Source organism: Hylobates moloch, unplaced genomic scaffold, assembly GCF_009828535.3.
Source record: "Hylobates moloch isolate HMO894 unplaced genomic scaffold, HMol_V3 SCAFFOLD_40, whole genome shotgun sequence".
NCBI classification, from domain to species: domain Eukaryota; kingdom Metazoa; phylum Chordata; class Mammalia; order Primates; family Hylobatidae; genus Hylobates; species Hylobates moloch.
The window spans coordinates 887,619-901,875 of NW_026652315.1; the positions used below are offsets into that span (position 1 = coordinate 887,619).

The 14,257-nt window shown below is 46.1% G+C and overlaps 1 protein-coding gene across 1 annotated transcript in view; it reads left to right on the forward strand.

Annotated features, from left to right (window-relative positions):
- Positions 1 to 1,960: 1,960 nt before the first annotated feature.
- Positions 1,961 to 14,257, forward strand: part of LOC116463523 (hepatic triacylglycerol lipase-like) — a 132,997-nt gene continuing 120,700 nt past the window's right edge. Inside the window, exon 1 of the mRNA XM_032146653.2 lies at positions 1,961 to 2,048. Coding sequence (XP_032002544.1) covers positions 1,961 to 2,048 — 88 coding nt within the window. The remainder of the gene's footprint in view (positions 2,049 to 14,257) is intronic.

Here is a 14,257-nt window from a genome sequence, read left to right on the forward strand (position 1 = left end):
TCTAAGAGCCATCTCAAAGCCCCACACCGCCAAAGCTGAATCTCTAATCTTCCCCCACCAGACCTGCTTCACTCACAGCTTTCCCTTCTCAGCTGACGGCAACCCCATTAATCTACTTGTTCAAACCAAAAACCTGGAAGTCATCCTTAACTCATCTCTTTCTCCCACATCTCACGTCTCAGCAGTCAGAAAATCCTGTGGGCTCTACCTTCAAAATATACCCAGCACCTATCCACCACTCCCCAGTTGCCCTTTACCATGCTGGGCCAAGCCACCATCACCTCTCACTGGGCCACTCTAATAGCCTCCTAACAGATCTCCCCACTGCACCCTGGCTCACTTGCAAACCAGAGTGATCTTTTAAAACTATAATACAAATCATATCACCCTTCTGCTCAGAGTCACCCCCCCCCCATGTGTCACTGCATAAAAGTCAAAGTCTTTACTATGTCTCCCCATTCATTGGCCTCCTTACTATTCCTGGAGCACACCAGGCATACTCCTACCTCAGGGCCTTTGCACAGACTGCCTGAAGCTCTCCTCCCCAAGATGTCCACAGGGGCAACTCCCTCACTTCCTTCAAACCTTTGCTGAAAGTTTAACTTCCCAATGCAATTCACTCTAACCACTCTGCTTAAAATCCCTACCTTCTCCCCAACCCCTTGCTTTTCTTGTGGTGGTTCTCGTTACATTCTACCAGTCTACATAAATACTTTTTGTTGTTGTTGTTGAGACAGAGTCTCCCTATGTCGCCCAGGCTGGAGTGCAGTGGCGCGATCTCAGTTCACTACAACCTCCGCCTCCCAGGTTCAAGCGATTCTCCTGCCTCAGCTTCCTGAGTAGCTGGGATTACAGGCGCGCACCTCCACGCCCAGCTAACTTTTGTATTTTTAGTAGAGATGGGGTTTCACCATGTTGGTCAGGCTGGTCTCGAACCCCTGACCTCATGATCCACCCGCCTCAGCCTCCCAAAGGGCTGAGATTACAGGAGAGAGCCACCGCGCCTGACCATAAATCTCTTCTTTGTTTTGTCTACTGTCTGTTATCCAACTCCTCCTACCTCCACTGATACATAAGGACTTGTACACCCCACATGCCTACAACAGTGCTTGGCACATAGTAGGCATGCCAAAATATATAAATGTTGAACAAATGAAGACAGTTAAAGTAAAACTAGTGGCCCAAAAATATCACAGAAGCCATCTATGGTAGCCTTTTCCCTACCTGCTTCTGCTGAGTGGCCTTACTTTCCAGTCCTCTACACAGCTCGAACATTAATGAACACAGAGCGGGAAGAAGTGTGTTTACTCTAGGATCACCTCTCAATGGGTCACTTGGCAAGGGCATCTTTGCTTCTCCGTCAGCTACTTTTGACACGGGGGTGAAGGGTTTTCTGCTTCTTTCAGCTGTAGAAACGTTGCCCCACCACACTTTGACCACAAGCATCACCAATTTCACTGAACCCAACAGAAATTTGGACCCTCTGGGGGCTCCCCGCATGGCAGGGCCCTTTTCTTTTTCTTTGGGCTTAGACTGCAATTTGAAACACCGCTTTCCTGAGCCAGCATCCTCCTTGCAGCGCTGTCACAGGGAGGCTTAGGCAGCCGCGTGGAAGCCACCTACCCCGACCTTTGGCAGAATTTCCAAACACAACACAGTAGCTTTAAATTGATTAATTTGGAACTCTGACCTTGGCCCCAAAAGGTAAGAATACATAACAAGGTACTTTATTCTCAAAATGTGTCAGGATAAGAAGTACTTCTGTAAATCGACCTTTTTAAAATAGATATAATTAGATTTGCAGTTGGGGGCAGTAAAGAAAGGGTCTGAACAGTAGATAACATGTTGAGAGGTTAATTATTAATGGGCAGCCTTCCCTAACAAAGTATCTAATAGGCATTCTGGTCTCTTTGGCTTCAGAAATTACCAAGAAAGCCTGGACCCCGGGTGAAACGGAGAAATGGACACAAGTCCCCTGTGTTTCTCCATTCTCTTGGTTTTATGCATCTTTATCCAATCAAGTGCCCATGGACAAAGCCTGAAACCAGGTAAGAGCCTGACTTTTCTCCAGAGATGGGCATGAACTTTTCTTTTTAAAATGTGTGCCACAAATAATCCAGGGGTTTCTGACTGTATGGGACAGAGCTTGCTTCAGAGCGTGCCAGGTGGTTCTATACATGACCTCACAGGTTCACAGGGACACGTAGCCATTTGTAAACAGAAATGAAATTTTAGAAAATCATCCTGGCATTAAAAGTCTTCTAAGAGTGCCTGCAGCTAGCAGTGAAGTCTCTTGCATATCTGATACGGAAACAGTCATGCTAAAAGTTATTCAGCGGCGAATGATCTGAAAGCGATTCAGATCTTCCTGAGAGTTAATGCGGCATCTAATTTGCAACCGGGGAGCCAGGCTTGCAATGAAATGCTCTGTCGTGTTGGGGTTGTCTAATTGCCTGGCTCTCTCAGAAGAGAGGAGAATTTATGAGAGTTCTATTTCCAGTCAGGTCTAAAGTAGAGATTTCATTGCACAATTTCTAGACTTTGTTTTGCTGCCAAAATTTTAGTCTGAGACTGAAGAATCCAACAGCAGTCCTGCCTGTTTTGTTTGTAAATTCACAAACTAGATTGTTGGTGAAAGACAGATCAAATGCCTGATCAGGAAGGTAGAGTGGAGCCCAGCTTCCAGGCTAACCAGTGGACCAATACATGACGGATCAGTTAATTGAACAATTTGGCCAAACTAGACAGGCGTTTAGGACTTTGTTTTGGTACTGGTTACCGGTCAGGAGCTAGTAACGCTAAGGTAGAGTCTTAGATTTTTCTTTTCTCTAAGACTAGCCTTGGAGAGAGCTCTGACAACTTTGAGAATTAGAAATTCACTAACAGGGGATGTACCTAAAAATTTCAGAAACTTTTTCCCCCTTTAAGAAAAAGGCTGTTCCTTTGTATTTGACTATAATTTTACTTCATAGGTCAGTTAATAACTGAGTAGTAGTATTAATTATTGCCATTCACTAGGTATTTTCTGTGCCAAGCACTACACTAATTATTTTTGACACATCATCTCATTTATAAAGCCACATCCAAAAATGACCCTTACATAATAATTTAGAGCCATACAGGTAAAATTGCTGGTAATCTTTATTCCCTTGGTTCATAGTGATTTTGCTAAAGGGCCTTTCCTGCCCTTTGCCCCAGAATGTTGTATTTGTTTGTTGACTTTTTAATGAAGTTTATAACACACTTCTAGAAAAGGGCCTATATCATAAATCCTCAGTGAATTCTCACAAACTGAACCAGTATCCCCAAAGCCTTCCTTGTGTGCCCCTTGAGACTTAACATATATGATTTTTCCTTTGGGGAGATTTTTCATTAATAGAAACACATCAGTTGCTCTTTTGCGCCTGGCTTCTTTCGTTCGACATTATGTTTGTGAAAGTCAACCATGCAGTTTCGTGGAGTTGAGGCTCATTCATTCTCACTGCTGTAGCATTCCACTGTGGGACCACGCCACACTTCCTTTATCCATTCTACTATCGATTGGCCAGGACTGTTTTTGCAATGGAGCCGTGGGAATTGGAAGCTGTCAGTGCTGAGATCAAGGCTGAAGGGAGGGATGGCATTCTCCAGGCTTCTGGGTATTGTCCAGATTTTCCTTGACCAATCTCATTGTCCTGGTCAGCCTGCTTCTTTCCCTGGGGCCTAGTTTGTGCAAATGCTGAGGAAGTGGCCACGGTTAGCAAGAGGGTTCCTCAGGAAAGAGGATCCAAGTCAGGAGGCCTCCTGTTCTCTTGGAAGCAGAATCTGTTGGCAGAATTCTTTCTGCAATGAGTGAGCCCAATCTGTGTACATGTGGCTGGTGTGATGTCTTTCTGGGGAAACCTCAGGGAAGCTGGTGTCCTGTGGTGGAGCCCTTGTCAGGAAAGTTTCTACACCAATGGTTCTCAACAGGGGCAATTTTGCCCTCCAGGGGACACTTGGCAATGTCTGGAGACATTTTTGGTTGTTAAGACCAGGGAGAGAGTGCTTCCCTTCCAGCATCTAGTGGGTAGAGGCCAGGGATGCTGCTTCACATCCTGCAATGCACAGGACAGCCCTCACAACAATGAATTATCTGGCCCAAAATGTTATTAGTGCAGAGGCTGAGAAACCATGATCTATGCCAACCTTCAACTGTCACTCATCGAGCACCAGGAAGTACTCCCTCAAGGACCCTTCCTCTTTAGCCCCTCCTCCCAGCCTACTTCTTTTGAGTATTTATTATTAATGACATCTTACTAATGGAGTCACTAATGTGCTGTGCACCCAGCATGTGCCAGGCACCCCACGGACATTTTATCTTATCCTCACCGTATGGTTGAGTAAGCTGGCAGTTAAGTGCCTCACCGGTGGTCACATAGCTGGTCAGGGCAGAGCAGGGAGAGGTACCTGCAGCCTCATTCTGTCTACTGAGGCTGCAGTGCTCTCTGTCGAGCCCACACCCAGTGATTTGACAGCCAGAGGTTTCTAGAAAAACATTCTGCTCAGTTCGTCTCACAGAGAGGCAGATTCAGACAGTTGTTCCTGCCCTTCAGCACTAAGGGGGACTGGACAGAGTGAGCTGCTTGAAGCCCCCGTGGCAAATCACACCTATGCCCAGCCCCCACTGCTCAAAAGAAGTGGGCTGGGAGGAGGGGCTAAAGAGGAAACGTCCTTGAGGGATTACTTCCCGGTGCTCGATGAGACCTAGGTTCCCCAACCGGTGTTGCCATGACAGCCAACGCTGCTCCTAGACCCTGGCAAGCCCCACCTTCCAGGTACTGGGCCCACTATCAACAGGCACCTTCTCCCTCCCCTCCACCCCAGCCTCAGCTTGCAAATCCTAGGAGCAGCTGAAAGCCACCTATTCAGTCCCTCATGAATGTCACAAGCATACCTGAGCACCTGCCATACATAAGGCAGTGCCTCAGTACAACTCACACTCTGTTGACACACCTTTCCTCTCTTAAAAATCACTGAGGACCCCAAACAGTGTTTATTATGTGAGATATTAATATTTCCTTCATTAGAAATTAAAACTGAGAAATCCTTAAAATCTGCTAACGCTTTTTAAAATAGTAATAAACCCTTGCATGTTAACACATATAATGTAATTTTATGAAAAATAACTTGTATTTTCCAAATAAGTTTTAAATAGAGCAGAAGAGTGACATTGTTTTACAAAGAAATGCGGCAAATCTCTCTAATATCTGGCTTCACAAGACAGCTGGATTCTCTTACCTGTTTCTGTACTCGGTCTGTGGCGATGTATTGCTTTGTTTGAAATGTAGGAAGAAAATGTGGCCTCCCATAGAGGAAAAGGAAGGACATCCTAAGGCGATCTCCCTGGGGCCTTGGCCTGCAAACCACTGCGCTTGTGCAGTGGGCAATGTACAACAGGGGGCTGCACAGCCATCCCCACCTTGCAGGAATTTACGGTCAAATGGGGTGGGAGTGGGGTGGGGAGGGAATAGGGGTCCATGGGACTGGGTGGAGGGAGAATGTGCCAGCAATAAAAGAGCAACCGTCTGGAGAATTTAAATACAAATATAACCAAAAGCTGATCTGCCTGTAATTATCACAATTCTAAATAATGTCAGCCGGGCGCCATGGCTCACGCATGTAATCCCAGCACTTTGGGAGGCCGAGGTGGGTGGATCACCTGAGGTTAGGAGTTCGAAACCAGGCCGGCCAACATGGTAAAATGCCATCTCTACTAAAAATACAAAACATTAGCCAGGCGTGGTAGTGGGCACCTGTAATCCCAGCTACTTGGTAGGCTGAGGCAGGAGAATTGCTTGAACCCGGGAGGCAGAGGTTGCAATGAGCCGAGATGGCGCCATCTCACTCCATCCCGGGCAACAAAGTGAAACTCCGTCCCAAAAGAAAAAGAGTATCAGCGATAAAGGCAAAGCTCTTTCCAGAAAAAAATGGTTTTATGGCCTAGGTTCTAAACAATCTCTGTGGTTACTGTTGGGTTTTATTATATAGTAAGTATGTAATACATATAGTACATACAGTAAGTATATGTAAGCTTCAAATTCATCACATTTTTATTATTTATCCTTTCATAAATATTGTGTTCTACATTGACATTAATCTGGAGAACTCCTGGTTATGCGCTTGGCCCCAACATGCACAGACTCAGGGGCGTGTTCTTGTTGCGAGAGTAAGTGTGCGATGGTTCAGATCCTTTGACATCCTTATGTCTCCAACCTCAGTGGCACTTATTACCTGCTCCTGCATGCAAACAGTAGATTTGAAATAAAAAGTGATGGCATAGTGGTTGTACAAACAAAAAACCAGAACTTGAATTACTTCAATTCTGTCATCCTAGGTGACCCCTGTAAGCTTCTCATTTGTGTTTAAAATTTAAAGCAATAAAACAGATTGTGAACAATGAGGTGTAACATCTTGTTTGGTAGGTAAAACTTCGGACTCATACGAAAAATATTTTTACTGCATTTGAATATCTTAAAGTTGAAATGCATTTGTCTTTTTAAAAATTGTTCACTGCTTTATAACTAAAGAACAAATTGAGAAAGTAGTGATGATTGCTGATTTTTACATAAATATTACTGAAAATACTTTTGTCTTACAGAGCAGAGGATCATTAAAATGATCCGTTCTGTGTGTCAAATACATGAGGTATACCACTGAGTCACATATGTAAATGTTATCAGCTAGAACATGGCATGTGATGAGGACCATGACAGAGGAATGAGTAGAGAGGCAGAGTTTACTTCCAAGTGGAGGGAAGAAGGCTTCTTGGAGGAAGCAGCATTTGAGTAGGGTGTTGAAGGATGGTATCTGGACAGAAGAGAATGAGGCTTTCCTTGTGCAGTAGCAGAGGTACACAGCTGATAAAGTACATGTGCTTTTCAAGCCCAAATACCTTTCAAAAAATAGACCATCTAGGAAGAAAAAGAAAAAATATCCCATAGAACAGTGTTGATAGCAACACTGGTTAAACTGCAACAAACTGGAAACAAGTTGAATGCCCAAGCGCAAACCACTGAAGTCGGAGACTCCAGCTATTGCTAAGTCCAACTTCAAACAGGCATTGTTTTGAATACCTACTACTAGAAGTCACAGAAACTTTTGGAGGCAATAATGATGAAGTTCAGAAATAAAAGCCTATTGCTGGCCACCAAGGACTCACAGTTTAACACCAGGGATCTTAGCACAGAGGATGGGTTTCCAAGAGTGCTCGAGCCTCCTGAGACAGTTCCCAAGGCTGTGTGTGTGTGCATTTTGAGTGGGGAGCAGGGGTCATAACTTTCAGCAAATTATCAAAGGGACCTGTGACCTCTGAAAAAGCTCAGTAACAACTGGTCTTGTAGCTTTGAAAAACAAGTATAAGAAAACTGTGTATGCAATAATGTAGGGGAAAAAAAAGGACTAAATAATCTACACGTTGAATCATAATTATGAAAAAACTGTAGACACATGCTGTATATTGCTAGAGATTCTAAGTATATTTAAAGATATATAAAGAGTTTGAAGGTTTGGAGGATTTTAAGTACTTAAATGTACAAGAAAAACAAAATAAAAAGACCCTGATCAGCTACAGTTAGATTGGTCATCCCAAGATGACCCCTGGGAAAGGGATTTTCCACTGTCCTTCCAACCTGCCACCTGCACCCAACTTTGCAGGTTCAGCCACACTCAAAATCACTACCCCAGCAGGGTCTGTCAGATTTCTGAGAGGCCTCCACAATTACACGGAATGTCACCCATGACTAATATTTGAGATAGAGTCCGGAGATGAAACTCATTCTTCCAAGAGTGCGCACTGTTCTGGAATCAGCAGAGGGCCAGCCCCCAGCAGTCCAGGGAAATTCTATCTTTCCCATGCAAGACACCCTCCCATCCACGGCCAGCCTTCCTAGCCCTACAGCTGAGCAGGTCTGTGGTCCTGCTGAAAGACCCACCCTGGAGAGGCAGGGGACAGCAGCCTGTCCTCCACTTTGCTTGCCTCTCACAGGGACCCAGGACTGGAATCCATATTCTTTCATTCTAAGCTGGAGAGAGAAACTGCAGGGCTGACGGTTGAAGGCATGGGGTCTGTAAGCTGATCCGAATCGCCAAATGAGTGTGCAGCCAAAAGCCAAGAGAATCTGGTACCTGGCTTCCCACAATGGCCCTCTCCCTGCCCTCCTCTCCACATCAGCTGCCACGGTGCTGCAGGCATGCTGGGTCATCACAGGTGGCACAGCAGGGAGAGAGGCAGAGAGAGGCTGGGCCCCAAGACAGGGTGGAACAGTCCCCATTCCATCATGAGGGGAATGTCACCACCCAGGCCTCACTCAGCCTGGGTGTCCCTGACAGCCATGGGCTCTACGTAGAACAGAGGTCACAGCGATTCTCACAGCCAGGAAGGTGCTGTGCGCTGGCCCCCAGGAGGGTGACCAGTTTCAAGTGGGGCGCTCTCAGCCAGGAATTGGGGTCCAGCCCACCAGGGAAAAGGGCTGACTAGGGGCCAATGGGACCCTCCAGATCCCTGCCCAGCAGGCTGGACTTCAGCCCCAAGGTGATAACTAGAACAAGGGGGCCGAGCCTGGTCTGTCCAGCAGCGGGTGGAGGAGCCGCGGTAAGAACAGCAGTCAGGTCTCACATTCAGGTACCTACTTGGGACGAGAAGACCAAGTCCAGTCATTCCAGCCCTGGAGGAGTCAGGGCGCCCACCTGGCTGCCCCACAGAAGGTGCAATTCCTAAACATGGTCACAAAGTAGCGCAGTGACATCTCAGCTGCTTCGGGGTTTCAGGACAAGGTTTCTGGCTCAGGAGAATGGAGTTTCTGGGTTACTGGAAGATGGGGCTGTTGGCTAACTTCCCTTTCCTTCCCACTTAGGGCTCTATTTCCAGAAGCATTCCTCATTTCATTTTTTCCCCAGTGGGGCTTGGCTAGGGATGGGGAGGCATGGGGAAAAAGTGAAGAGAAGAGAATGAAATGCACGGAATGCAAGCAGAGGCCTCTTTGTCTGCAGCATTTTCACCTCCACATGTGCAGGTTCGTATTCAGGGCCTGGTGAAGTCAGTTCTGGCACGGCTCTCCAGTGGACTGGCAGTGGCCCTTAAAAATAGTTCTCAGGAAGATGTGTAGGTGGCGACGCTGAGTAGTGTTTATGTTCCAACATGAAGAGCAGGCCTCATTGTGTGTGTCCTGTGATTACAACTGTGTGAAAATACACGTTTGAGAAAAAAATGCTGGAAGAAAATGCATGAAAATGTTTATACGTCCATTGAGTTTGTATCTAAACTTTTGTCTCTTCTCCTCTTTATGTAATGTTATAGTATGTATATGGTATATTGACTTTCATGATTTAAATAATCAGAAAATAAATTTACTACGAAATGATAAAATAAAGGAGATTGACTAGATCAGTGATCCTGGAACTGTAGTGGGTATCGAAGCACCTAAAAGGCTGCTTTTTTTGTTTGTTTGTTTTTCCTGAGATGGAGTCTTGCTCTGTCGCCCAGGCTGGAGTGCAGTGCCACAATCTCGGCTCGCAGCAACCTCTGCCTCCCGGGTTCAAGCAATTCTCCTGCCTCAGCCTCCTGAGTAGCCGGGATTACAGACACACAACACCACGTGTGGCTATTTTTTGTACTTTTAGTAGAGATGGGGTTTCACTATGTTGGCCAGGCTGGTCTCGAACTCTTGACCTCGTGATCTGCCTGCGTCAGCCTCCCAAAGTGCTGGGATTACAGGCATGAGCCACCGCCCCCTGCCAGGGCTTATTAAAATAAGATTCTGGGGCCCTAACTACAGAGTTGCTAATTCAGTGAGCCTGGGGTAGACTTGGATATTTGCGTTTCTCACCAGTTCCCAAATGATGCTGCTGGTGTGGGGACCACAGAGAACCACTAGAAAAAAACCAAAAGAACCAAGACTTGAACCTAGGTTACTGACTTCCAGGCTAGGGTGCTTCCTACAGAAACAACACGAGGCTACAGGGCAAACCTCACTTCATTTCTAACTCTCTAGGGTTGAAGGGGTGAGAATCAACATCTGTGGCTCCTGGATACTGACCTCTTCCCCAGTAGCAACAACCCCAATAATATTTAAAACCCCAAGATATTTGTGAAAATGTATTTGTCCAAAATAAAATATCTACATGCTAAAAAGAAAGCAGTCCTTGAAATGAAGAAAAATTCCCAAGCTGAGCATTACTTGTAATTGGTAGAAAAATAATCATTGCAAAAGCTAATTAACCATCCACCCTGAGCAGCTCCTTGGCAGGCCTGAAAATACGATCAAGAAAATTCTTTTCCTATGAGTGGGGCATTATCAAAGCTGGGCAGAGCCTATGGGTTATCCGTTGACTAGGACTGACCTTTCCATGACTGCCAAAAACCTTCCAGTGACAAATGTTCCAGCTTCCTTGTCCCAAGAGAAACCGAAGTGGTAAGAAAACAAACTGCTTTATACTGAAACGTAACAAGATCAACAGCAGCTGTGACAGCATTTATTAAACTGTCCGCTGTGTACCAGGCCCCATGGTCAGTAGGAAAGTCTGTCCCTGAGGGTAGAAAAATGAAAAAGCATGCATCCATTCACCAAGGACTTCCCACTGTGCCAGGGTCTCTAGCCCCTTATGGGGTGTGTGGGGGGGCAGGGAGGTTGGAGGTTGGGAGAGGCGCATAATTTCAACACAATGCAATTAGTTTGCAAATAACACTACGTACAAAATGTCACAAGAGCCCTGAGGCAGCGGAGGTTAGCTGAGAAGCCTTTACAGAGAAGGTGATATCTGAGTTCAATCTTGAAGTTTCCTTCAAGAAGTGGAAGGATATTGTAAGCAGAGGGAAAAAAAGCATGAACCAGCCTTGCCTGACTCAGAGGCTGGAAAAGGGAGAGTGAAGTTGGGAATTCTTGAGATTTTGGGGAGGCCCTGGATGGGGTACATAAAAAGAAGTGGCCAGAGGGAAGGACAGCAAGGGCCATCCTCAGAAGTTTTGTCCTCATCCTAGAGGCAGGGCAGACCACTGATGAGGGGGAGTGTTTTTAAAAGGCTGCCTTTCCCAGATGGATTGATAGCCTTATCTGAGCCTGGCTAAAACCCTGGCCACTCCCTGATAGAGAGCAAGGTTCCCAGCAGGCAAGGGCAGGGGTGGGGCCCAGCAGGGACCAGTTTTGCAAGCTCACCTGGCCCTACACCCACAAACACTCAGCTCTTCCTCCAAGGCAGGCCTCAACCTTGGGCAAGTCTCTTTGAAGTTTTCTTATGAACTGCTATACTTAATGCTAAATCATGGGACAGATTAACACCCATGAAACTGAAGCAGGAGCACATAACAGAAGCTTAATATGAATCTTCCATCTTAAAAATATCTTATTCTACGACTGAAAAGAGAACCATTTGGAAATTCCACGTCATACTCACTTACAGACTTACAGCAATTTCAACTTTAAAAATTCATTCCCACGTGCATTATATCACTTGATTCTTACAATAGCCCTGTAAAGAATATTGGGTAGGAATTCTTATTCCCATTTTAGAGACGTAAACATTCACTATCCGCAGACCATGGGGAACACAACTGACATCAATTGCAAGTCAGTTTCTGTGATTTACCTCAGCAAGGGAGAGCTCACTCCAGACTTGGGCTTGTGCTGGATGAGTCTAAGGAAGGGTTGGAAAGCAAGGAGAATTCTGGATTGGATTCTGTCAAAAAGGAGGCCAATTCAATGATTTGGCGTCATACTAATTTAATAGTTAATTATCGCTAATTATTATTTAATATAATCCATAAATGATCTAGCAGATGGGAAGATGAAAACAGGGCTGAGCTGGCATTGATACAGGAGCACAAGTCATTCCTGTTAGTCAGAAGAGGGAAATGTTTAGTCATGTTTTTTGATTTTGGAGTGGCCTCCTCCCTGTCTTGATGCAAACACAGATGTGGAGGGTCTGTGCTGCACATGTTTCTATTCGGTGGGCATTGTCTCCATTCACTTGTGAATATTATGGTCTGGCTGATGGCAGAGCTGGTTTTTGTTGCTGTGTTGTTTTCGTGTTGTCTCTCCCAAAGGAACTTGGGGAATGCCTTTGAGGTCTCTTGATATCTATGACCTAGCTGCACAGCTTTGGGTGACGCCCTTTACCTCCTCACCTCTGATCTCTCAGGAGTAATAGCATCCCTTTGACACTGACATTCTGGGTGTGAATGGGACTGATTAGAATGGTCATCGTGGTGCCAGGAGATCTGCAGTGGTGACCTCTCCCGGTATCAGCTATTTAAGTGTTATCAGGAAAGAGAAATGTGGGAGCAAAGTTCTATCCATTTTAAGCATGTGACCTTTTACCCTAACTGAACCTTAAGTGACTCATTTGCCTCGAGCAATTCAAAGATTCCCAGACACCAGGAGGACAAAGATGGGATTCTGTAAGGACAGCCCAAGTAGTCAATGACCGTTATGCCATTTCTTGCCCGGTACTGTCTTATTCAGGGCCAGACATGCAGCAGTGTTTGATCAAGCGCTGACAATGAAAATAGATATTTGATGCTGTTTGGAAGAAAACTCTTACATTTCTTGAACTAAGATGTATAGAAAAACAGAAACCATTAAGAATGTTTAAATGCGCCAAGTTCGTTGCCTATTTATGTCAATGAATCCACGAAAACACCCTGTGAGATAGGTATTATCCCCACTTCACAGATGGGGAAATTGTGGCTCAGAGTGTTGGAAACTCTCCTTAGACCACTCAGCTAATAATCTCCTCTCTGGTGTAGCTGAAATGTGGGCTTGCCTATAGGGCAAAGAGGCAGAAGCAGCCTCCAAGCCTCCCAAGGTCCTGTGATTCTCACTGATGCTTACTTCTAGTGGTTCTGGTATCCCTCTCAGAGCCCACATGGGTATCTTAGCCTTCAGAGATATCTCATTTGGTTTCGGGGGTTGTTTTTGGTTTTTCTGAGTCTCGCTCTGTTGCCCAAGCTGGAGTGCAGTGGCATGATCTCAGCTCACTGCAATCCCCGCTTGCAGGGTTCAAGCGATTCTCCTGCCTCAGCTTCCCAAGTAGCTGGGATTACAGGCGTGCACCACCATGTCCAGCTAATTTTTGTGTTTTTAGTATAGTCGGGGTTTCTCCATGTTGGCCAGGCTGGTCTTGAACTCCTGCCTCAAGTGATCTGCCCACCTCAGCCTCCCAAAGTGCTGGGATTACAGGCCTGAGCCACTGTGCCTGGCCGAGATATCCCATTTTGGATAGGGGAGCCTGGGACATATTCTGAACCTCTGTGGGTCTGGCCACTTCTTATCAGAAGTTTCTGCTCACCTTACACAACTGTGAGCGATGGCCAGGAGCAGCCTCCGTGGCCCAAGGGGAAAAACCTCTGGACGAAGCCCTGGACCCCTCACGTCTCAGCCTCCATCACTGCCCCTGGCTACCCAAAGTCAAGCCCAGAAACACAGATGTCAGCACAAACCCAGGCAGCCCAGAGAAGGCAGAGCCCTGTGATGTCAAGCCTGAAAATTATGGGCTACTTTTAAGGTCACCAGGGATATTTCAAAAGAGCTGAAGCTTTTTCCTCCATCCAAGAACCCTCTAGCTTCCAGGTTGTTTTTATGAGCCGAAGAGGACCCTCCACGGCTCCTCGGTGGCTTGGTAATATCAAGACAACACCTGAGAAAGCCCCTTTCGTGCAAATCTCTGTCTCACGCCTGTGAAGAGACCACCAAGCAGGCTTTGTGTGAGCAACAAGGCTATTTATTTCACCTGGGTGCAGGCAGGCTGAGTAAGCTGGCAGTAAAGTGCCTCAGTAAAGTGCCTCACCGGTGGTGGCATAGCTGGCCTATGCGACCTATAAAGTATACATTGTTATTCTTACTCTACATATGAGGAATCTGGGGCTGATATAGCCTAACTGTCATGTTCCCAACTAGTAAAAGAATGCAATGAGGTTTGAAATGAGGCCAGTGTTGTTCTGCATGCACCTAACACTTAATCTGAAGCACTTCCCGTCAAGTCCCCAGACCTGATAGAGAAAGGGCGGGGAGAGAACGACCTCGTTCAGGCCTGGCCCTTGAAGCAGACCTGCCAGTGGCCATGGGGAAAGAGTGGGAGTGGTGGCAAGCCGGAGGCTTCTAATAACTACCAGAAAGGAGAAGTGGGACCTAAAAAGTTACTCCAAGCTGCCTCCCCTAGGGTCTTCTGGCTGTTTCTAGTAATGTATATTCCTGCTGATGCTCAAGCCCTTTGCAACAAATTCCTAACGTGGTATCTAATACTG